Source organism: Miscanthus floridulus, chromosome 7 (genome assembly GCF_019320115.1).
Source record: "Miscanthus floridulus cultivar M001 chromosome 7, ASM1932011v1, whole genome shotgun sequence".
Taxonomy (NCBI): Eukaryota; Viridiplantae; Streptophyta; class Magnoliopsida; order Poales; family Poaceae; genus Miscanthus; species Miscanthus floridulus.
This window is the reverse complement of record NC_089586.1, coordinates 21,434,823-21,460,600: the sequence shown is the minus strand read 5'-3', so window position 1 is coordinate 21,460,600 and position 25,778 is coordinate 21,434,823. Positions and strand designations below refer to the sequence as shown.

Below are 25,778 nucleotides of genomic sequence, written 5' to 3'. Positions count from 1 at the left end.
CGCTGGTTATTGATCTGCGTCCTGTTCTCCTTTTTGTTTTTAAAATGGCACTACTAGGTTTATTTACAAAGTAAACACGGCGCTAATCACTCTGGCTACCAGCTGCTCCCTCTCCCCGCGTGTGAAAGCTTTGACCTCCTCGTTGGCGGATCACACATGACAGGACAGGAGATAAGATAACCAAGAATTAAAAGGCCGGCGTCATCTGATCATCAGCAGCACAAGACACCGTAAGAACGAAAGAAACAAAGAAAGAAATGGACAAGTTAAAAGGGCGCAGCGACCTGACCCCGATCTGTGTGCATATATTGCATTGCATGCGTAATCCACGACTATCCAGATTACAAAGGGTTTGTTTAAGGTGTTAATATTTTGGATATACAGGAGTACTAGTACTCCCTCCGTATAGGATTTAGAAGTTATTCTAGCGCAGAAGCAAAGTTGAGGAAAGGAAATCGTTCTAGCGTACAAGCAAAGTTTTGGACGAGCTCGTCGAGCCGGAGTCGAAGGAGATCGCGCCGGAGTCGCAGGAGGTCGTCGCAGGAGCCGGAGAAGGTCGCCACAGCAAAAAAAATATGCATCCGTCGAGTTTTGAACTCAGCACGCTTCCATGCACTAGCCATCTCAGCTGCACAAGTTTCTCATATGGAATACACCCGCAAACATATTTAATAAAGACAGACCGAAAACATACCTCCTAATTAATCACTCCTTAATAAGCACAATCATATCCTAAATGCTTCTAAATCCTATAGGAAGGGAGTATATATAGATAGAGGGGTCGTAGGCTCGTAGCGGTAGCGCGACTGTTATGACTCTTGACTTTGGCGGAGTCGTCGCCGCTCGCCCGCTCGCACGTGGGGCCTGCCAAGTCTCTTCGCCTTCGCCTCAGTCTCAGACACGCCCGCTAGCCGGTCAAATCAACCGGGAGGATTAATTAAGGAAGAGCACGTCTCTACTAGCATTGATGATGCAGCGCGCGCAGTGCACTGGCTGCCTCGAGCGCTCTGGTGTGTTTAATCGTAGGGGCATTCTAGTTTTCTTTTCGTCCAATTAGATTAGAAGTAAATTTTACGGTCCATCTTTAGAACTTGTTCCGGTAATCCGGTTTCTCATCTCTTTTCTCGCACTTGCAAATTTTACACTTAACTTCGTAAACTTGTTTACAGTTCATATGACCTGGACCAAGGAAATGGTGGAACGGTTGGTAAATTCCCACTAAGGCCCTGTTCGGTTAGTATGGATTCCCCCAGGAATTGTTCCGGACGATGGAAGCTTATACAAATTAGAGAAGCAATTGAGCCAGGAATTATTCTAGAGAGCAGATCCGTGATAACCAAACGAGCCCTAGAACGGTCGGGATGGTATAATAAATATAAGTTTAAGGGGCTGAGTGTGTAATCTGCAAGTGTTGGGACCGGAATGAGACTCACTACAAGTTTAGTGAACCGAGTATGCAATTTGTAAATATTAAGACGAGAACTTAGGACAAGTTCAATAAAAGTCAGTGAATTTTTCATTTTCAAATGTTTAATTGGAAACGACGGCAGAAGGGTTGCACCATACCTTTTTTTTTCAACCAAACACTGGCCTAGTTGATTTTAATAAACAAAACATGCACACAATCTAAATTTAAACATCAACTTTTATAAAACACGATAGCTTGTACACTTGGATTAACCTTGAAAGATGTGAACTTTGTTGTACAAAATGCACGGTCGATCTTTGGTTACAATTTATTGTTAGAAACATTATTGTAGTACAACTGAGAGTATAGCTCTAAATTAATTTAATACAGTAATCATTCAAACCAGGTCTTATATATTTAGATGAAATGGAGCGAGCAGTAATATATATATTGCTTATTTGCTTGTTAGAGAGATATGTGTCGCAGTGTTGGTGCTTTGACGAGGTCCATGGAGAAGAAGCATTGCGACATGTAGAGAGATCTCAAGAGATAAAAGAAAAAAAAAACGTCCACATGCTGTTCATCATGGATTCATGGTGTTTTTAAAAATAAAATAAAATAAAATCACAACTGTGAATGCCCAACACCGTTTGAATGCAAAATCAATAATTATGCTTGAAGTCCGATCGATGATCCATGCATATAGCATAATCATATACGTAATAACATTGTAAAAGACAAGCATATATGCCACTCATTTGATCAACGTGGGATTAATTAGCGGCGGGGCTTAATAATAATATAATTAATCAGTAGTACAACCTCTCGGACTTTGCTTCCGAAGCAAGGCAATCTAGAAAGATTCCTCGCTATCAGTTGCACTAGCACTACTACTACACACCGACAGCGCACGCGCGCCAACCAGACGACACGGCCCCAAACTAAAACTTCTCCATCGTTTTTTATATCACAAAAAAAAAAAAAAAAAACTATTTACATCATCGTCCCTTGTTTTCATTTCACATGCATCTACTACTAGTAAGTAGCTCCTCCTAGTTAAAGCAGCAAGCTAATACTACCACTACTAATTACTTACTACTAAACCTTAATTAGCTAGCCTTGTGCAAGGCCAGCAAAAACATAACAAAATAATGCTTAACTGCTTAAAGCAGCTAGCAGCAACAAGAACACGCACCATGATCAGCTCGTTATCGACGAGCAAATAACACCATGGCTTCTTCGTTCTACCTGAACATAAAGCGACCTCACTAGCTCCGATCCCCCGCTTATTAATTACCTTGACTGATCGATCAGCCGAAGTTGTAGCCATTGCCGTTGTTAGTGGAGGCCGGGCGGCCGGCGGTGGGCATCGTGGTCTGCGCCGCCTGCATCATGCTCTGCAGCAGCAGCCGGTCCTCCGCTGAGGAGGACTCGAACCCGCCGTGCAAGAACGACGGCGCCATGCCGTCCACGCCTCCGTGCATGCCGTAGCCGACGTCGCCGCCGTACTGCTGCTGCGTCCTGAAGAGCTGGCTCTGCAGCGACGTGGCCGTCGGGCGGTGCTGGTGGTGGTGCGCGTGCGCCGCCGCCAGGTGGTGGTCGAACGACATGACGGCCGACGTCGGCGACGGGCGCACCAGCTGCGGGCCGTACTCGCCGGCGCCGGCGCCGCCACCGAAGCTGATCACGGGCCCACCGCCCGCGCCGCTGCCGAGGCCGTAGGGCCCCGCCGGGATGCCGGTGAACTGCTGCACCATGGCGCTGAAGTTGGAGGTGTCCGTGTTGAGCAGCGTGACGGGCGCGCGGCGGGACGCGCGGGACCGCCGCCGCGCGGGCTTCCCCACGCGCCCGCCCTCCACCCCGACCCCGTGCTGCTGCTGCGCGCGGGTCGGGCTGCCACCGGACCCGCCGGACGTTGGGCTCGACACCGACCCGCCTGCCGCTGCTATCGTCCCCGCCGCCGTCGTCACCACCGTCGCCTCCGTCGTCGCCGGTGTTCCGCCGCCGCCCATGTAGAGCCCGCCCCAGGGAGACATGTTCGCGCCAGTGTCACCCATGCCGAGCCCGAACTCGCTCGCTCGCTACCTAGCTAGCTAGCAGCTACTGTGCCCGTCGTCGTCGTCGGCGTACGCCGGCCGGTAGAGGAGTAGAGTAGAGTTCTTGGGGAGGACGGGGAGGCGAGCTACTTATAGCTGCCCCCGGCGACGAGTCAAACGGGGCGCTTGGGATGGTCGCCGCGCCGTCGGATGCGCGGCGATGCACAGCAGAGGACGGCGCGCCACGTCGCCTTCTGGAAGGTGTCTGGCTCGTGCAGGTTTCCACGAAGCGTCCGTCCGGACCGGGGGATCGGCCGGGGTGGAGCCGGGGCCCACTCGTGGAGGTGGGACCGGTCGCTGGGGCGGGGCCCACGCGAGCGAGCTGCCGGGATGGCGCGCGCCGTGAATTCGTTGTGGTCGCGGTTCTTTTCTCTCTCTTTTCCACCTCCCTTTTCCATCCATCCACTCCTCCCTGTCGCAGCAAAAAAGGAGGGCTGTGGTTAATTTTGCAGGCGACGTGCGCCGCCGGTGCATCACTGCTGCTGATTTCGGGGGCGAGGCGGCGGCCGTGTCGGGTTCGTGTTCGTCGCGGCGGACGACGACGACCTCTACGATAGGTGCGCCTGCATGTAAGCTGCTGCCTTTCGCCGGCCGGCCGATCGAGTGGTGCTAGTGTAGCTGCCAACTGAGCCGCACGATCTCGTGAGCAGAGTCCATCTTTTCTTTTTTCTAAATTCTACTACGTGCTGCTACTGTTCCTTCAACTTCACTGTCGATTCTCGTCTGACACGCGCGCACAGATTCTAGTACCAGCAACAGCAACTCAGAAAGCAGTAGCACTCACGGTCCATTTGGCTGGGCTCGGGCTGGGCCGCGCGCGCGTGCACATGCATGCAACGATAGGAGTTGCGTTCCCTCGGCTGCCTGCGCTTTCGGCTGTCTCCGACCAGACTCCTCGCAGAATCCAAATCGAAAATGTGTCTGGTCGGTTTATAAATCTGGGGTTCTTTATAGATCTGTTTTTTTAGCAACAGCTTGGCCCAGCAGGCGACGTTGTGGACGACGCGCAACTCCTGTGCCGGTCTAAATACCTAAATGACAGGCCAGAGGAACAGCGCTCGCTTCCGACTCCGGTCCGCCTCTCCAACCGGAAAGCCTAGCCAAGAGGAACAACGCTCGTCTCCGACTCTGACCCGCCTCTCCGACCGGAAGGCCTGGCCGAGAAGGGACGGCGCTCGCCTCCGACTCCGACTCGCTTCTCCGACCGGGAGCACGTCAAACCTCTGCTTACAGCTCTTCTTCAACCGGGAGGCCGGAGCTGACTGAGGAACGATCGATCGGGGACGCCCGCTCGATGAAGACCTAGGAAATGGACAGATCAAGTAAGGCAGGGCGCTCCAGTCAACCGTAATATCAAGGACCGTACCCTGCACACCTGCAGGACAGTACTATCAGGCCGTGTCAGAAGGATGCACCGCAACCTTCCAGACATGTCAGAACATGAACAATGTTGTGGGCGTCGACATTTATCCTACAGTATGGTAGGCGTCGATATCTGCCATACCAGAAGAAGACGATGGAGCCTACCATATGCATCTGAACATCAACGGTGTTATGGGTGTCGACAAACCGCCTTGTACCCAACGGCGTGGGCAACGAAGCACACACAGACTCTCTCTTTCTCTCACACTCTCTCCCTTGTAAAACCGTCCCCTTCATCTATAAAAGGGGATGCGCTCTCTCCAAAAGGATGATCGATTGACATAGACGACGAGTCGAACGATCGAGTCGAACAAACAACGATTTCAACGAACAACATACGGATCGTTCCGATTCTCTCTGCTGAGCTCTAGAACTCTAAAGCTGAATAGAGCGACACTTAGCACATGTCGGAACTTCCGTCACTCTCGGCCCTTCGGTCCGGAGTCCAACCGGACATCTGATAGCCACATCTTACCCCTTCTCGTTTGTAACTCCACAGCAAACTTCGAGCACCTGGGCTCAGGAATAAAGTCACCGACCGACTCAAACTGGACGTAGGCCACGTTGCCTGAACCAGTATAAACCATGTGTCATTGAATGCTAGGCCACATCCGATCACAACGTACGACAAAACGACAAATATTTACTAGTTGGTCACTTTCTGCACCGACGTGTCTCCAACACAATACCTATAACCTCCAATAGAATATCTATATGGGAGATCTATTTTGGATGACAGGAGAGACATAAGCCAAATCTGAGTATCCTCTCTCCTGAAGACCCATTTGCAGAAATGATTGTCTTTTAGGTCTTGTTGTTGGAGAAGACTAAAAATATGTATTAAACTCTTTGCCTGTAGTGCTATCTAAATGATGAATATGTCTTGTATTTGGGTCGGATAAAATGCATGGGGCACATTGGGCCGGCGCGGCCGCCATTTTGACACATGTGAACTGACCCGGTGAGGGAGCGCGGCAACGACGACGAAGCTTCCGGCGGCGGATCGGAGCGAGTCGGTAGGCATCTCATCTTATCCTCTCGATCCATCGGTAGTCTCTCGTCTTCAGCTCTCGCCAAGAAAAAAAAGGGCCGTCGACGGCGACGGCGACGTGCATGACCATGGCGCATGCTGACTGGGCTCTGCAACAACGCTTTAGGTTGTCTGTTTCTTCCTTATTTTACCCAGCACGTGCCCCTTTGAATCGAAAGCCTGGTGTTCAATCGGACACACTATGCGTTTACACCCGCCGCCGTCAGTCAAGTTTACACATTTTTAGATAAAAAAAAACATTGTTCCAAGACCAAATATATATTATTCCAGCCTAGCCTATTTTTTGTAGCTTCGTTTAGAGACGGACCTAGAAATCTGCTAAACCCTGGGCTAATGAACTAAGTTTATATAGAGTTTTATAGCCAAGGACCAGGACTGCAGCACGGGCGGCCCAAGTCAAAGTCCGGATCTTTCAACAAAAAAAACCCTGGGTCCTTCACTGGCTTCATTCTAGCTAGATACATTTTATACCTCCACATGGCTACATGAGCTGTGGAGTAGCTACTACATATATGTACTAATAACTATAGCTCTAATAAGCTCATTATTATCACAACATAGGTTCTAAAGTATATACAATCTACGAGGCTGTACCGTGCATATATTTACAGACAGAGAGAGAGAGAACCCCCTATGTAAACGACCATGCCAGCTATATACTTTTCAAAAGAGAAGCTCTATAGCATATACGACATAAAGCTAGGCCATCGCAGAAACACGTAGTGCCATAGAGATTGTTAACGCACACAAAGCAACGCAAAACCCAGTTACAAACGGTTGTGTGAGAAACGAACACATGCATATACTAGGTACTAGGTACGTAGCCAATCACTTGAATTTCGCTGCGGCTGGTTGTTCCGGCCGGTCAGAGGATTTGCCCGGTCCTCCTCCAAAATGACAGCCTCTAAATTAAGCTACTAGTAAGCTACATCAAGCGACGGTCGCCATCTATCCACCCATCAGCCAAGCAACTTTTTATTCATTTATTTGCTCGTCGAGTTGGCACGGCCCTCCATCGATCTGACTAGCTTGCCGGTCAAATGGGACTGGACTGTCTGGTACGTTGGTGGCTAGCTAGCTAGCTTCATTGCTTCAACGTACGTGTTCGATCGTGACCACACCTAGGATAGTAGGATCGATGACCACTACTATAACACCACCACCTCCTGTACGTATCAAACGTGTTTATATTAGCTAGACCTGCCAACATAAAGCCATCTCTCTTAGCAATAGTCGTCCACCACACATGTGTGAGTCTGGCCACCACATGATTTTTATTTCTTCGATTTTGCCTCTGCATTTATGATAATATCACACAAGTATATATAAAGTTCAGCGAGACAGGATAGCTCAATTAATCGACTGCAATTTCACACTCTGTTTTGCTTTTTTATTTCAGTTTTGAGCAAGGTGTATCTTTAATTAAAAAGCTTAAACGCTCGATTAGTGTTTCCAAATGGCTCCAGCCTCCTCCAGCGTGCTCCCTCCGCCCGGCTGACTGGGCTGGATCGTGGATTATTTACTGCTGGTTGGTTTGGTGTGAGAGAAAAATACTGTTCCAGCTTATAATCCACGATCGTATACGATCGTTTACGGCCCGCTGAACAGGCCGTGGAAGTTTGCGGTGGGACCCAGCAGCAGATGCGGACAGGACCCTTACGTGTGAGCTGACGATATGGCACGAGTCGCTGGGTTGACTGGATTGGATATTCTTTTCCTCCACACTTCGCCCTCACACGCATGCAGCTCCCCTTTAATCAACATCGATCTCAGCATCTTTTTCCTATTATATGCTTTGTTAATCCAACACCCAATATAATGTGCTTCTTGCTAAGTCCCCGGCCTGTATTTGATAAAATTAAGGCATGCTGATTTTATGTGCTCAAACCATAAAGCCCATCAGGTGAAAGTTGAACGTGTCCTCTACTCCCTCTGGTGTGGTCTAGTTGGCATAGCCTGACATAGTACGTGTCTTCTAAATGACACCTTTCCATTCATATATTTTAGGTTAAATTGCTTTATTATGATTATAAACTTATAATTATTGGATACTACAATTGATTACAAATTTAATAGTTCTAAGCTTGTATTACGATAAGTTAAAAATTGTTGGCAAAACAATTGGTCAAAGATTATATATTTGACTCTTGACGTATGTGAAATGCTTAATTCATCTCTTAACACGTCGAGCGAACATCAACATATATAGCACTTCAAAAAATTGACTTCAAGAACGAATTGCATAAACTTTTATATGAACTTGTTTGGTTTGGACCCTAGAAAAGTTGTCCAGTCCAAGCATCAATCCTAGCCGTCCAAATTTGGTTGCCTGTGTCTAGATGTTGTTGCCTAGACTAGGCAAAATTTCTGGGACACGAACCAAACATATAAGCCCGGTATGCGTATTATTTGACCTGCATCACATGATTCGTATTTAAATTTTGAAAGGTAACAAATAGGCTGTTTGGTTTAGGGACCGACCCCGTCCGTCATCCGCACGTCCGACGATTTCCAGACGGCCGGGCAAGTAGGTGCCGTGGATATACTAGCGGAGGTACTGGGGCTTCTTCCCATGTTGTCTGTAAAAACAGAGGATGATGGTGGTGCTTTCAGATACTGCATAAAAGAAGAACAGGTTTCATCTACCGTCACTCAGGCTAAGAAAATGACCTGCAAGTCTTTGGTAATAGAGTATTATTACCTGTCACGGTCACTATTTTACCACATGTGAGCTTATAGGATATAATACAAAAGAAACACAGGATGAAGAAAGGATAGGATTTGGTGTGGACCGGGCCCCACCAGGACGTTGACCTTTCCACGGTTGATTGGTGTGGAGAAGGAAGCAGGGGAGCTGCTGGCCTATGGGCCGGTTCCATCTATCTAGAATCCTGGTTGTTGATGCCTAGCTGCCCAACTTCTGTGCAAGGTAAATTTTGCCGGGAAACAGGGTGGTTGCAAAGGGTTTTCATCATGATTATTTTTCTTCAAGAGGTGAAGAGATTAATAACCGATTGGCGATAGCCGTGTATGCGCGCATCTAGTTCCAACTTATCTTCTTCAGCTCAAATTTGGGTGTCGTTTGTTTGCCTACATAGTAGATAAATGCAAAGGTTACCTTGTTTCTTGAATGCAATCTATCTCTGCCGTGTCGTCTTACAGGACATTGTTTGCCACACGTGCTCATCCATGTATAGTCGAATCATTGCTTCACTCACGAGTTACAGTAATTTGGAATGATTCAACTCTATAGATGAGATAGCACCAAGTCACTCTTCAAATGCCTTCATGTTACTCTAGCAGCCATCTTGGATGGTACAATTAAATCAGTAAAGATTTTACTTTTGCGTCATTTTGATTCCCCCACACAAGTCAATTGGTTTACCGGCCCCCTTTTTCTTGACAGGGGAAGTCAATTGGTTCACTAGGATTTTTCCTAGTGCTTTCGCCTTTCCCGCCCATGTCAATTAGCAGCTTCCATTTCACACCTGTGTGATGTTCCTATGTCGTCACACCTCCTCGGCAGGTCTAAACCACTTGCCATGTCCTTTTACCATTGCTAACACAGTAACACCACTCTTCATTTCAGTGTGTTCAAACTTACAAGACATCTGGAAAATATGAAACCTTCAGCCATGTACAAACTAACTCAGCCATTATTAAAACTAACCTAAAATAGCCCTACAAATTCGCACTTATATTACTCACGTATTACTGTGGAAAAAATAACCCAAAATCACTTCTAAATCCACAGATTACGCCACTGCTAACTGGATTGGATAATATAGTGGCAAATCAGATAAACCAAAGGTTTACCAATCTTGCTTGCTTCGTCCTAAAGTTTTGAGCCAGTCCACCAGGTCCCATATCCCACGAGCCCAACGAGAAAATAGGGGGAAATTCAAAGGAGCATATGCCGTTGAAATTTCAAGTCGTTGGAGGGCGGCAGCCCTAACTTCAACGATTCCATCATATACACTGTACATACATATATATCACATGATGGGTCAAGAGGGTCGGATCCTCTTTATAGAAGTTTCTCCCACAAAGGTCCAAGCTCCCTAATTTAGGCAGTCGACTAGCAAGCACCATGACCGCCATGGTCAAACATCTGGGCAAGGTCATAGGCAAGGAACCTGCCATTTTTCCCTCCATTTTTTTCATTCAGGAAAAGACAGGAGCTTCGCCATTCAATTAAGTAAGTACTCCCTCCGTTTCAAATTATAACTCGCTTTGCTTTTTTTTACATAGAATTTGCTATGTATCTAGATACCTAGATGCATAGCAGAATTGATGTACTAAAAAAGTAAAAGTGACTTATAACTTGAAACGGAGGGAACTATTTTTTTTTCGCGATTTACTTATGGTTTGAGCATATGGGAATGCCATTAAGTACTGAGATCGGTGGCTCAGAGTTTCTTTTCTACCAGCCCCAAGCGGCTGAGCCCTTGTGCTTGGCCTGGCGTGCAGACCACAACCAAAGACGGTACCACTGTTTTTAGCCGAATCAGTAAACACGACAAGGCTGAAGGCTTTCACTGTCAGCCCAGAATTGAAGAAACGGACTCGGCCATCCTTCCCAATACATACAGGCTACAGCTCGTACGACAGCGAATTTGCTGACCGCAAAAGGTCGCAGGAACGTGCGGCTTTGGCTTGAAACCAAGGGCTACGAGCCGAGCAAAAAATTCCAGTTCAACCGCAGCGAATTTTCGCCGTCAAAGAAGCGCGCGCGCACGCACACGTAAGCGAGTAGCATGCCAGGGCAATAATTATGGCACGTACGAATATACGACACCCGTGGAGAAGAAACAAAGTTCATGGTGAGCAGCCTGCTTACCCGTAGCTGTCTGCACCGTCAGATCGATACGGCCGTGTTGTTCATTCCTGTGGGCTTCTTGTTCCCTGCGCTGCATGCATCCCGTGGCGGCACGGCACAGCAACGCATCAGCTGCTGCACGCCCCAGCTTTGATGCACATGGTGATGAACTGATGATGGCGATGATAATGCTACCTGCCAACTGCCATGCCAAGCAAACACATCACTGAAACCTAACTTCGTTAACAGGACAAGATCAGGTTACCTGAGTTCAGAAATCAGAAGAAACGGGACACCTCAGACGAGACAGCTAGTGGCTTACGCTATCTCTGCTGTCTCATCAGTTTGGTTGGTATGAAGTCTGTGTACAGGTATTTTTAGGTGCATGCATGCAACTATGCAAGCAGTACTTGCACCACAATGTCAAGCTGAAATAGATTAGATATATATGCAGAAATGGTTGCCCCTATTGCGCTACAGGAGATGTTTCAATGTACATGATTCCCATCCACTGTTCATGAGGCTGTTTAACTTGCCTAAAGCACATCAGAAGTCAAGAATGAGAGCTACTTCTCAGTGTAAAGCTATGTTTGATCAAGTCCTTTTCCTCAGTTTGCACCACAGCCCGTTCTTTGTGTGGATCGTGGCGCCTGTCACCATCTCTACTTCGTCGGGCGACCCTCTCAGCTCCACATCAAACTTCCGCAGCAGCAGGGCCAGAGCTACCGTCGACTCCAGGAGCGCGAATTGGTCCCCCACACATTTGCGGGGCCCACCGCCAAAGGGAAGGAAAGCAAAGTCCGCTATGATCTGGTAAAGAGCAAATTGATATGTTCTTAATTTCTTATACAGGGAATAAATTCATACAGCAGTCGAAGAGAAAAAACTGTTGAACCTCACCTCATTGGGGTACATTGCACCAGGACTACGGTCAGGATCAAAACCAGACCAGCCTTCTATGCTCTCATCCTTCTTTGGAACTGAAAACCTCTCGGGTTCAAATTCATTTGGTCGGTCCCAAAAATACGGGGATCTGTGGAGGTTGTATATCTGCAGTGCCGGAATTTACCATAGGTCAAGCAATGGCTTGGCTTGGACTGAACCTTATATAGTGAAGTCAAATTTATAGCCATTTGTGTTGCACAATCCTATCCAAGCCATTTCAAAACTGCAGTTCCCAAAACTCACCGAAACAAATATATCAGTCCCAGCTGGTATTTCATATCCCTCTTTTGCTCCATTGTACCCACCTAGGTAAATAGACGATCAGTACAGAGTTAGAAGGCATGTACCAGTGAAGGCAACATACCCTGCTTGTCACTAAACGAAAACAAACACAAAGTTTCAACAAATATCACAGTAGTAGGCTGCATCTAGTGAAATCAAATGGGAGGCATAAATGGGCTGAACAGACATCGAGAAATGGATACATGGTTAAAAGAACTGGATCACTTTGGCGGTTCCTCATACCTAGGTGCAATCCAAACGTGCAGTGAACTAAAACTACTTCCACATACAGAAATTTAGATCAGAACCTCATGCCATAAAGTCATGTGCAATTGTGCATACATTTTTGAAATACAAGTTACTATAAAAAAGTTTTGCAATAGTGGAAGGTTTCCTGTCCACAGTCATAAGTTGAAATTAATGGAAGCTTTCTTTATCAAATGAGAATACAGGTATTATTCAATCCGAATTTCTGTGCTGATGACATGCCCTTTGGCCTTCACAACATAAGCCATGCATCTGCTCAATTACCCAACAACCACTTAACATCTTTTTTTTTCTTGAATACGCAGGATAGCTGTGTATCATTGCATTAAGAAGAAGAATAAAGAGGTTGCACCACACCTGCACACTCAAACACCCACCCACTCACAGCCTATTAATTAACAGAAACACCAGTAACAAGAATGATGACTTCAACCAAACTAATCTAAATGGTCACTCAAATGACCACTAAACACCCTTTGCATTGTTCGGGAAAGAACTTACAACATTACAGAGAAGATGGTACCTGGCAACTTGTCTGGCCGGAGAGAACGCCTGATTAACAATGGTGGCTGAGGATACAAGCGAAGAGCTTCAAGAATAATCAGTTTTATATACCTAGAGGGCAATGCAAACGTTTCATGAGAGGAAGGCAAATTCATTTCAGATGTATAAATAATTAAATATAGCTAGTAATTTCAGACAAGTCGGATGCATGGATATTCTATTGTTAATAATCTAATCATACTTTTTATGAAACAATAATCCAATGATATTGTTAAGCATCATACACTTATCCCTCAAGAAATGGAAAATAAAAGAATCAATGCTAGTTGAATTCAAAATTCAAAATAATGGTACAGGTGACATACTCCAGTTTCTTGAGGGATTCGACAGTAATTGCCCCATTGCTGAGAACAGAATCAACCTCTGCCTGGGCTTTTCTCATCTTGGTAGGGCTCTGCATGACATCACAGTATGACCATACATATTCAAGCAAAAATTTAATTACTTGAAGAATTCTGTGTAACATCTGTGTACCTGGGCTAACAAAAAAACAGACCATGTCAGAACAGCAGCAGTTGTTTCATGTCCAGCAATAAGCATCGTCATAAGATCATCTCGAAGCTGTCACAACACAAACCATGAAATTCATCAACTTAATTTGCTGCAAATAGGAAGAAATAGAAAGCATAACATAAAATTCTAAAATGCCCGGTTTCCACAATTTACCTGGCGATCATCAACATCAGCTCCCCGCATGTCAACAAGGAACCTCAGCAAGCTGGCATCCTAAAAGCATGATGACACAGATATGAGATACTATTCACCAAAAATGCCTAGACGTTCAGAAAGGTAAACTGGTGAGTTCTAGACACTGAAATGAGTCAAAAAAGGAAGGAGGAACAGCAGCCAACCTTCAGAGAAGAGTAGTCCCTTTGCTGGAGCTTTTCCACATCAGCTTCCTATATAACAACTTTACAACATCAGAACTACAGCAAGCTCCTTAAAATGTCATCAAGTTAGAACTGCGTTTCAGTTGCACAAACCTGTCTGGTCTCCTTTGCATTTTTTATAAGGTTATCAAGGCAATTGTTGATCACTTTGAGGTCACTATGGAACTTGCGCTGCCTTGGAACAATCCATTTTGTCAAAGGAAGATTCCAGTAGGGGATGTAGAAGGTGGAACGGTGCTCAGCTTCGAAAAGTGTTCCATACACTGCCTGCACAATGGAGACAGAAGCTCCTCAAACCAGGGAAGAGAAAAGTAGCAGAAAAACACAATCCACATCTACCCAAGATAGTCACAAATTATGAATATTCTACTTTTAGTCAAATTCTCTATATGAGCATGTGTAATACATCCTATACACAAGTAAACATACTGTAAGATAGAACTACAGATATACCAACCTTGATTACAAAAAAAAAAAACCCATAATGGGGAACCTCAGTTTTTTTTTTAATACCAACCTTGATTACAGGAGATTCCTTAGTAACCGAGTCAAAATCAAAATTGAACACACCCAAGCCAATGATATCGAGTGCCAAATTGGAGAACTCAGCTTCAAGGTCCACTATAGTCGATTTTTGTTCACGACCTTTGCTTTCAGTAAGCTCTTCAAGCTTTGATATTGTTCTCTCTGAACATTTCGTAAATGTTCTCACCATAGCTTCTATAATAAGGCATGGAACCCAGGTGTTATAACTGCAGAACACAAGGATAGGATAAGGTATGCCATTAGTAAAATATTATGTGAAATGCATACATGAAGTTCAAATGATCTCTAAAACAATTCGATTATGTTGATTGATTGCCTCGTCAAACAGTAGTAACTGTTAAATATCGCACTTATAAAGACAGAAAAATGGCCTATGTTTCATCCCTCAAGGCAAAAAGCAAGGCTAATAAATTCAGAATTGAAAGAAGCACTAGGATCATTTTGCATGCCTAGAGATGTCCATTTTCAGAATACACAAATACACAATTGAGCTAGAAATAACTTTCAAGATAGGAAACACAAAACTAGAAAGGACTGGATTTGAAGGCTCAGGCCAATGATCAACCTGCTACTTTTGACTAACAGTATGGGCTATGCCCATAGATTAATGCAGAGCAATCTGCAGTATTGTAGTCAGTCCAAACTAGAAAACACAGAAAATATGATTGAATATCCAACCTTTCTAACCTTTTCTCCTTTGCTTCCAGGTATCAAGGTCAGCAGGTATAAGACCCTTCCCCATTATGGGTTTTAAAATTTCAGCGAGAACTCCCTGATTTCAAGTAAGAAATAATCAAATAACATGTAATAAAGAAACCCACCAAACTACACCAATTATTATTCAGAAGCGAAGCCAGGTCTTCACGACAAGTAATAATATATATGCAAAATGCAGTTGTAGGGAAGCGATCATTCTATAAATAAGCTTTGCAACCATCATGAGTGTAAGGTGATCATGGTCCAAATCCTTGTATATTCCATAGTTTTCAACAATCCTTTTTTTCAATGAGTTTTCAACAATCCATGTCTGACACTAGTATCTAGACAGCATACCTTATCATAACAGAAAGCGTTCTCCCGGAGGATGTGTCTAGCAACAATAGGGTCAGAGACGACGACGAACGATTTGGGTCCAAAAGCAAGCTTGTAGACAGAGCCATGCTGTGAATTAATGACATCATAACATGTCAGTGTTGCAGGATATGTCCTCATAGTTTCTAAGTCGAATTTTCCTATGTGGTAACTGGTAAACTAAGTGGAGAACAGAGTTATATTAAAGAAACGAAACGATGATAATGCACGAGACGCGGGGGTACAGGAAGGGGCTGCGCATTCACCTCAAGGAACCAATCATAGAGCGAGAAGAAGAGGGGCTTGCCGAAGAGGTCAGTGACGGCGCCCTCGGCGACGGGCATGGCCCCGAGGTTGCCGCCGCTGAGGAAGTTGGTGAGCAGGTTGCTGGCGTTGTCGAGCAGGTTCCGCTGCTTCGGCTTAGGCGGCGGAGGCTGCTGCTGCTTGTCGACGCTGGTCGACTGGCACCTGCACCAACGCCCAATTGCCACGGGCCGATCGATCAGCCACTCAGACTAGTAGTGATTGTTCTGTCAGGTACCAACAGTAATTCGTGCGAATTCAGCAGGCGGCACCCCCCAACTGCAGGCTGGAGCCGATAACAGCCCATTGTTCCCGTGGTGGAACAGTGCGGGAAACAGGTCGAGCACCTGGCGGGCGGCCACGCGTTGACCGTGGCCACCGGCGGCGGGAGCGAGCGAGGAGGTGGGTGAGGGCCCGTACGCGCGCGTACCTGAAGATGAAGGTGAGACGACGCCTCCCGTGGGACGCGGATGGGGCGGAAGCCGCGGTGCCGAGACGCGGCGAGGCGGCGGTGGCTGGCCCCGGGAGCAGCGTGGCCGCGGCCATGGCGCTGGAGCCCGGCAGCAGCACAGAGCAGTGAGGTGGAGCGTGGTGACTGGTCACTGGACCTGGACGGACAGAGATAAGGTGGCCGCGCTGAAATTGAATGGTGACGCGATCGGAATATCGGGTCGTGGAGGCGGAGAGAGAGTGGTGAGGTGGGCTGGCCGGTTGCGCGCCGACCACGGAACGTGGCCTGGACGGCGCGGTGCGCTGGTCTGGTCCGGCCACCGGCCCGAAACGTGGAGCGCCCGAGTCGAAGCGGTGCTCCAGTGCCCACTCCGACTCCACTGCTAGTGCTAGTATCACTATCTTTCATTTCATCGAAATTGTTTGAAAATCACCGGCCTTGTCACCTGCATTTCCTCTCCAATCCTCCGTTGCTAGTTGCAGACTTAAACTTAGGAGTAATAGCAAATAGAGAGCGGCGAGACATGAATTCATCCAGAAAGCTCATCGCAGAGCGTAGAGGAATCGGAAATTTGTATTTCAGTAGTGGAATTACAAAGCTTTTAGACGATCAGTTTGTTACACTGTCAGTTCCAAATCCCGAGGGAAAACACAGCACGTGTCCGTTCGCGGCCCAAAGTCATCCGCAGTCCGCAGATAAGCAAGCCCATTAGATCTTCCGACAGCCCGGTGACACGGTGGGCTGAACTAGAGCTGGGCTGCTTCAATCTACTGTACGTCTCTAAGAACTCCCGAGGCAAATGCGGATGATCTGCCCATCGGGTTAGGCTAGGCACGGACGGATCGACCGTCCAATCACCACGCTCCCGGTAGTGGGGTCTGGTCAGCCGGCGATGGCGATGGCGGAGGCGGCGACGGGGGCGGTGCGGGTGGAGAAGGGTGCGGGGGAGGTCGGCGCTGACCCGTTGCTTCGCCAGGTACCCGCTCAAGCTCATCGCCCCGTCCAAGGTGGGGCCCTCGTCCTGCAACGCGGTCTGGCTCTACGCCCTCACCTACGGCGGCGGCATCGTCTCCGTGAGTCCCGAGGACCTCCCTCCGCTTTCTATTCTCTCCGTTCTTGCCCGCTGCGCCGTTGCTGGGTACTCGCGGCTCGGAGTCGGAGAAGGTTGCTGTAGCGTGACGTGCTCCTGGTGCCGCGCCCGCGCGCGCCCTTGCAGGGGGACACCATATCGTGCACGGTCAGCGTCGGCGACGGGTGCACGGCGGCGATCACCACGCAGGCCTCGACCAAGGTATGCTGGTTGCTTAATGAAGCTTGACTCTGCGCTTCCTGCCTATACTTATACTATGGCTGTTTTGTGTGGTCTTGTGATGCTTACCCGTGTATGCCGTATGGTACTTACTGTATAGAACCTTGACCAGAAGATGTCTGGATTCCAAAATACTGGCTCTGTAGGAATGTATGATAAACAAGAGTCTATGAGCCTTCCAGCTGCACTGTTTAGGCTGCATTAGTACAATGTGGGAGGCTAATTTCTTCCTCTGCCCATGGTAGAAACTAGTGATTGTTCATGAGTTCATCACAATGCTGAACACAAGGACTGGCACGTTAAATTCTCCAAATCTGGGAGCTCTGCCACTGGCTGAACAAAATTCAAACTCTGTGTGTGTGTGTGTGTGGGGGGGGGGGGGGGGGGGGGGGGGGCTTTCTACTGTGAACCTTTTAAAGCTCAACAAAGAAATTAGCTAGCTGATGACGTTCTCTTACTAAGATTGTTTAGCCCTGATCTTTCTAGCTTTGGGATACTACTCCAGTGTTTCCTGCTTCAGGAAATCATTCCGCTCAGTTATTGCCATGCCTAAGCTTTCATGAACTGACAACTTCATAAAAAATGTCAACTGAAAAATGCTGATTTCCTTCATTCAAGTTTTTTGTCTACATGTCAACTGAAAAGTTAGTTTCAATCAGATCTGTTGTATTTTTCATGGTCCGCAAGTACTCGCGTAAGCTTAACTAGTCCGTTGATAAAATTGTCAACTGCAAAACTAGTTTGCTTCGAATCTGCTGACTTTATTTATACGCTTGTAGGTGTACAAGGCTGTGGGTTCAAAATGTTCTGAACAGTTGCTAGAGGTAATTCTTCTTCCAAAGCATTTGTTATATTAAAGGGCTCTAGGCTCTTAGTTGCATTCCTAACTAGAAAGGTCCATGATTAAACATTTATTACATGCAGTAGGCCAGAGTTGGGGAAGATGCCCTGCTTGCTGTTATTCCAGACCCTGTAACCTGCTTCTCAACCGCTCGGTACCACCAAAAGCAAGTTTTTCAAGTCTCTGCCAATTCAAACCTGGTAGTTGTAGATTGGTTTACAAGTGGCCGTTATGAGAGTGGAGAAAAATGGGATTTTAGCTTCTACAAAAGTGTCAACCATATTTTCTTGGGAGATCAGCCTCTCTTTATTGACTCGGTAAACACTATTGACCTCCTCCTCCTAGCATGTCTTCGTTATGTTAAATTGTTAATCCATTTCCATTTTTGTTTATGTTGTTCACCATTCTTAACACGCCATATATATTTGAGCAGACTTTATTGGAACAAGGCTCAAATTATAGCATTGCTGAACGGATGCATGAGTACAATGTGATTGCGATGATTGTGTTACTGGGGTAAGGTCAATACATCATCATCTCAAACACATGTTGCCTTATGCTCTGGTCATCTCTGTTTGAACATTTGAAAGTTATTACATGAAGTTTCAAATAGCACTACACCGATGAATTTGCATTACTCACTTCAGCCTAGAAGCTTATGTTTTTTTTGTTTTGCAATTATTGTTGTAGGGCACAAAGTTAACAGTACCATATGCTATGATTGTCTATTTCTGTTTCTGTCAATAACTCAATATAGCTAACAGTTCACTGCTGTATTCATAGGAAGAGCTAGTGTTATATGCAAGGGCCTATCTAGGATTTGGTGTTTTCTATTAGGAACAAATCGACAAATGAAATTGTTAGAAATCAGGAGTTCAGGACATACATTTTTGGAATTTAAGCTACCATTTGCCTGACGGAAAATTCTGGCTGACAGAATCCAAACTATATTGCTCATGATTCATGGCATACTTTCCTCTGAAGGCCAAAGCTAAGGCACATACAAGACAAGATGCAAGACAAAGTGAAGAAGCTGATGTCCGGGCAACTGCGCCCTCCGACATCCCGCGGTAGCCTCTACACTATAAGATCAAAACCTCCCCAGCGTCCACAAAGGCCTCCGCTCGTCGCCTCTTGCAGCCCGTTCGGCCGCACAGTTTGTCGCTGCTCCATCTCATCGTTGTGCTAGATTCAATTCTTATGTGTGCGGTTTGGGCCCCTTTGGTTTATGAAAATGGAACACCGCATCTGTCATCGTTTTTGGCCGCAGGGAACAGGCATGGTTGCTCGGATAGCCGCGGTGAGCACGGAGCTCGCGTACAGCTTCTTGAGACACCATCTGGCCGCGCTGGAGACGTTCCTTGGTGCTTCCCCTTATGCCGCGTCATGAAGCTGACAGACGGGCTGAGGAAGCTGGCGAGTGCTGATGCTGAAAGGATCCTTGACCTTCAGTTTGCATGGGGAAACTGTTGGATTTACCATTGATTGTGTGCCGTGGTGTTCATCTCAGGTTTGTCAGCAGGCAAATTGTAATTGTAGAAAAATTCTAGGGTGGCCAGAGTTTCTGATTTTGGTTGACCAAGTTACATGGTTGGGACTTGGGAGTGAGCATGTTGCAACTCAGTTGGGTGAAATAGCGTTGCCTGGACCTGACAGTGTGAAGCAGACGCATTTCATCTGTCATAATATAATAATATATACAATAATATAACCTGGAGACCAATTTGCTGGAGTCTGGAGAAGGTTGGGTTTTTTCACAGGAATGTTTACATGAATAGCAAAGCAGCACGCGAGTACACCGACGTGGACGCCACGTAGGTGGCACACGTGGCCGTGGTGTTGCTGAGGTGGCCGTGGGGCAGCTGGAGGGAGGAGGAGACCACCGGTCAAAAGCTCCGTACAATAATGGAGGCGTGGGGATGGCGAAACCTGAAGCGCGCACAGGTGAGATGGGGGCGGCGCTGCCTCCCTTTCCCCTGCAGCTTCAAGAGCTGCCGCAGCGCCAGCGATTGGACCACCCCCGCCTCCTGCTCCCCAGGCCCCAGCCTCTTTCGCTCCATCCACCATTATTGCCGCTTTGCCAGCTCCATCACATAAGGGTCCAACAAGTTTAAGCAAATCCTAGAAATTTGCCTTAGAAATTTGCCTCGTATCTCTCCCCTCTCTCTCTCTCTCTCTCTCTCTCTCTCTGTGCGCGCGCGCGCTTGAGTGATTCTGAATATTTCAGGCTTTCAGCCGTCTTTTTGGAGTAAATCTGGCACGAGTTGTGTCTAGTGAAGGCCTTTGCTGGCAATGCGCATGGAAAGGCCTGTTGGTTTGGCCCCCGGCGCACTTCAAATCTTGAATGCCACCACACGGACCAAGAATTCACGATTTGGATCACCCCACTGGCCAAACTGGGGACTGGGGAGAGAGCGCACAGAGCAGTGCATGCAGCCGTGCAGGGTGCTGCCCTGCCTTGGTTGGTTGGTTGGGTTACATGCGGCAAAGCTGACAGGCGGTGTAGCAAAAGATGAGGAGAAGAGACAGGTGAGACCATCACAGCATCAATCAATCGAACATACGCTGGACGGCAGGAGTACTGGAGGAGGGAGTGGGTTGCCATGTGTGATTGTGTCAGGTGAGGTCGAGCCGTGCAGCCAGCAGGACCGCCGGAAGGAGGTGTAGCCACATGCACGTCAATCGTTGCGGGAGAGGTGGAGCCGAGAGGTTGCTTTGACACCACAGGAGTGCGGGTATATATATATATATTTTTTTTTTGTTATTGCTGCTTCTCCGATGGTTCTGTTCGGCTGGTAAAATTTTGATCGAATTATTATGAGAAAAAATAATATTTTAATTAAAAAATTGAATAAGTCGAATATAGAATAATATGAACAGAATATTAACAAAAAGGACCGCATCAGTACCTCACGGTAAAAAATACCACTACTACCACCACCTCGCATCGGACGAACAGGTGATCTTCTGTGCAACAAACCCAAGTAGCATGTCCACACCGCACGTTCGACGTGTCGGCCGGGCAACGGGAGCCTCTCCATGCGGGAAAAAATTCCAAGCATCCTGTATGCACCGAGCAGGCATGCATACATCCACCTGATGGCTGCCGCGTGTACAGGTGTACAGATGAATTTATTAAGCCTAATTAATCTGTCATTAGCACATGTGTTACTGTAGTACCACATTGTCAAATCATAAACTAATTAGGCTTAAAAAATTCGTCTCATAAATTAGTCGTAAACTGTATAATTAGTTATTTTTAGTCTACATTTATTACTCTATACATACCTAAATATTTGATGGGATACGAATGGGAGAAACTAAACAAGGTCCAGATTGTGGTCGCACTAGCGTTCTAGCAGCACGTGTGATGGCAAAGCGCGCACGAGACGATCTACTCCGTCCAGAAGTGTTGTTGTTGTACTCGTATATTCGATCGTCCGCTGAATTAATAATTAATACAGCTAAAATAAATAAAGCCCTAGGCTCAGAAAAAGTAATAAAGCCAAAGGAGGGCCACGTCTCAAAGTTGCCAGTGCCAATGCCAACAGGGGCACAGGGCGCCATGCATGTTTGGGCACAGCCGCAAAGGTGAGGTGTGGTCGCGTTGCATTGCACGAGTGACTTGACCATTCCACAGCTCAGGGGTTGGGCTGGGCTAGGCTGGGCCACCACGAGAGTGTACAATGTACATCAGCAGCCAGCCAATGTAGGAGTGACGAGACCCCACATACGAAATTGGCTCCCATGTATCTTTTTTGTTACGCATCTCATATATTATTATGTTTACATGTAAATTAAAAACAATATATCTAAAAAGATTAAGACAACCTACAATTTAAAACGGATGAAGTATATATAATGTTTTTAGAATGCATCGTTTTGCTTCCATCATAGTACAAAAGCTTAGCATGCATTTTATGTGTCATGCATTGGGGGTGGTGATCTGGTGGGTGACATATTGAGAAGCGAGAGGACACGAGGGGTGCCCAATCATAATCGTAGGTAGGTGCGGATCCAACGGTGGGACGAGCAGAGGCATGAACCCTCCTACCGCCTCCCGCATAACGAGCTCTCATTGAGCTCCCCTTTATAATTTGTGTGGAAGAAGGAAGAAAAAAGGAAGGGAAAAAAGGGAGGAGAAGAAACGAGAAAGAAGCAAGTTTTCGACATGTGGCAGAACCGTCTAATCTAATACCTTCCAGGAGTACTTGTCTTCCATTAGACACTAAGTACTCAAGATACTAAGTACTCAAGGGAGGACACTAAATTACGTAGTTCCGTCGAGCACACCCCAAGGGAGAACCCGAAAATCCATATTTTTTTCCATCAGGATCACAAATGAGAGAAGAAAGCTTACAACATTCTTAAATCATTTCTTACATCACTTTCTATGCAGCATGAGAGTATACTATTTATGGATTATAACAGCGGAATATACCCAGGTTATCAGATTTATGGACAATTTAATTTAACAGCGGAATATAAACATGTGATCAGAGTTATAGCAGAAATAAATATCTATTCATGACATAATGAAGCATTGATATATAAACTATGACAACAGATTATAAAACTTCTATTTATAAAACATTTAGCGAGAGTTATCAATAAAAACTATGATCGCAGCGTAAAGGAATCATCTCTGAGCATACCAGGAGGAATCTACACCCAAGAGTCAGCTCTAGCATCCGCTTGTCACCTACAACAGGGGAAAATAAAATCCTAAGTAATTAATTATACTCAGCAAGACTTACCCGATTGAAGAAAAGAAAATACTCCAAGGATATGCAAGGCTATCTGACTTATGGGTTTATTGCATCTGTAGGAGCATTACTAAACGTACGTCCTTATATTTAATTTTATTAGCAGTCATCATTAGTTCATTAACTAACCATTCTATGTAAGCACTTGTACTTCTTTCAAGCAGGTGGTAAACAATCAGAACCAGTTTTACATATTTCCTATTTCAGTTCTTACTACGGTGCTAGATTGTAGACAAGTCGTACCGGATCATCCGGCGATTCGCAAACCAATGTATCCCAGCTGAATACCTTGAAACACACACCCCGCTTATACCCCAGGCACAAGCAGGACCAATCCACTACCCTCCTGTCATGGGGTCCAGGTCTCCATCCAAACTTGGACTCCAAGCCCCCGCTCCAGAGTCCCAGACTCAGTGCGGTGCTTAGACCTCCACCATCCCTGCCTCCAATCAGTCGGTCCAGAAAGAGCTGGAACCCATGACAAGAGAGCAATAAGACTTTGCGTGCCCATACACAAGTATGTGTTCAGGATAATAAGTCTATGACCTGCCTAGAACCCAATGCAATGGCTGATCCTTAACCGACATAGGCGGAACAATGCAATCCGAGTCTCGCTCGAATGCCAAACCAAGTCCAGATCCAAAGTACCATTCCGCCCAATCTCCAATTATCATTCATATATATTCCTGATGATAATAATATAGTAACAACAATAATATATTTCCTATCTCTCGCGAGTGACAGTCAATCACTTGACTTCTATCGGAGTCCTATAGCATAGCAATCTACACGATCATGTCATACTAGTAAGACTCTGTGGGGGTACGACCCTAGATATCCACGGCAGATCACATGGGCTGCGCCCCTAGGGACGGCCTAGCCCACAAGATGAAGCCTTGCGAGGCACAACTCTACTCGGCGTCTCCCACAAGACACCGGGAAGATATCCTAAAGATACTACGAGATCTGTTAGGATACGTATGATCCCATGATTCATGTAATCTGCTATTACTTTCTGGTTATCTCTCAGATCTAAGCTACTTGTAACCCTACCCCCGGACTATATAAGGCGGGAAGGAACCCCCTCCAAACATAGACAATATCATACGATAGCCACAATCCAACAGACCACAGGAGTAGGGTATTACGTCATACTAACGACCTAAACATGTCTAACTCATGTGTCTCTGTTGCCTTCTTGTTCTTGATTACACGCCTCTCTGTCGATCAATCTATCTTCATGGGATACCCCTCGGAGGACTACCGATGATATTCTGTCGACAGTTGGCGCACCAAGTAGGGGTCGTGCGCGCTGATCCCTGGCGAACCAGATGGCGTAACTTAAGATCAACATCCTTCGTGGAAACTCGACTGATCATGTCGACATCCTCCGATAACCATGGCGCACGTCTTCATACGCGGATTGACACCGCCAAGCTCTAACTACGTCTGTTCTACTCCAACATGAGATCAACTTTGTTCTAGCCGTCAAGCAAGCTGCCCGCGTCGCCGACCAGATAACGTCATACGCCACCGACCAGACATTCTGTCTAAAGCTAAGTCATGCTTTAATATTTTTTTCTAAATATTCTCCAATCTTTGTATATCACCATAATGTTTTTCCGAGCTATTTTCTCAATGTTTGCTCTCCAAACGATTTTCTGAACCCCGAATAGTCATATTGACGCTCGGATGTCCCTAGAGATGGCCCTATCTCTGGCTCCTCCCTACACGTGCACGAGCGTCTGTCCTCTGTGTTATGGGTGGTCGGCAGCGGCTCCTTAGCGACACTTTGTTCTTCCTACACGCACATGGGCTCCGTGCACCACGTTATGGTTAATGGGCTAGCTAGGGCTGGAGACTCAGCTACACACTAACTGTTCGGGCGGTTTGTATTAAATATAAATTCATCTTCACACCAACTGATCGTCGAGCTACATACGCTATTTCATCGCCATTGCTAATTTTTCTCTGGAGTTCATATATTTTTATATCATATACTACCCGTTCTATATATTTGTATTGCAAGATCATCGTTTAGGTGATTGAACCACCTGGTGCTCAGACTTCTCCACCGATCAACTGGTCGAACCGCTAGGTTCATGGACTTCATCGCGTGACCAGTTGATCAGACTATTCGCCGATCGCTTCTACTCAATGCTCACTTCACCGTCGATTAGTTGACCAGACTATTCGTCGCTCATGCTTCATCGCCAGCTACGCCAAGGGCTCCTCGGTGTTTGGATATCGCTAGATACATCGGGGACTCCTTGGTGCTCGGACATCGCCAGCTACGTTGGTTACTCCTCGGTGCTTGGATTCTTCGTGCTAGAGGACTAAGTGGGCACAATTCACCCCACTTCACCTTGTGAACATCGCTAGCTACGTCGAGGACTCCTCAGTGCTCAGACATCGCTAGCTACGCCAGAGACTCCTCGGCGCTCAGACATCACCAACTACGCCGGGCACTCCTCGGTGCTCGGATGTCGCCAGCTACGTCGAGGACTCCCTTGATGGTCAGATCTTGCTATGCCTCATCAGTGTGCTATCAAGTTGCTCCATGCTGTTCGGATTAGGGTGCTGATCCTGAGCAGCACATCTAGGGTCTTGATATACGCATGTTAGATGACATCGGTAAGCTTTTAGATTTCTTTTTCTTTGACCCCGTTACAAGATTCATTCTTCATCTTCTAGTAGGCTTGGGGACTAAGTGAGCACACTTCACCGTGCGGTGAATGTACACTTTT

The 25,778-nt window shown here is 46.6% G+C and overlaps 2 protein-coding genes and 1 pseudogene across 2 annotated transcripts; 1 reads left to right on the top strand and 2 right to left on the bottom strand.

Annotated features, from left to right (window-relative positions):
* Positions 1-1,868: 1,868 nt before the first annotated feature.
* On the bottom strand, positions 1,869-3,589 carry LOC136462786 (uncharacterized). Its single transcript, XM_066461839.1, has one exon. It carries the CDS (start codon positions 3,463-3,465, stop codon positions 2,719-2,721), a length of 747 nt encoding a protein of 248 aa, XP_066317936.1. The 5' UTR covers positions 3,466-3,589; the 3' UTR covers positions 1,869-2,718.
* A 7,630-nt stretch (positions 3,590-11,219) lies between these two features.
* On the bottom strand, positions 11,220-16,330 carry LOC136462785 (cytochrome P450 97B2, chloroplastic-like). Its single transcript, XM_066461838.1, is given in 15 exon segments — positions 11,220-11,606; positions 11,697-11,846; positions 11,985-12,046; positions 12,814-12,905; positions 13,160-13,248; positions 13,329-13,415; positions 13,521-13,580; positions 13,706-13,753; positions 13,838-14,011; positions 14,262-14,476; positions 14,479-14,496; positions 14,978-15,062; positions 15,344-15,451; positions 15,628-15,829; positions 16,095-16,330. Coding segments are annotated over 15 exon segments (1,722 nt in total). The 5' UTR covers positions 16,211-16,330; the 3' UTR covers positions 11,220-11,390.
* Positions 16,331-16,710: 380 nt separating this feature from the next.
* Positions 16,711-20,394, top strand: LOC136462784 (urease accessory protein D-like; annotated as a pseudogene).
* The last annotated feature ends 5,384 nt before the right edge of the window (positions 20,395-25,778 follow it).

Coding starts and splice junctions, on each gene's coding strand:
- LOC136462786 (XM_066461839.1), bottom strand. CDS start 3,465: ATGGGTGACACTGGCGCGAACATGTCTCCCTGGGGCGGGCTCTACATG.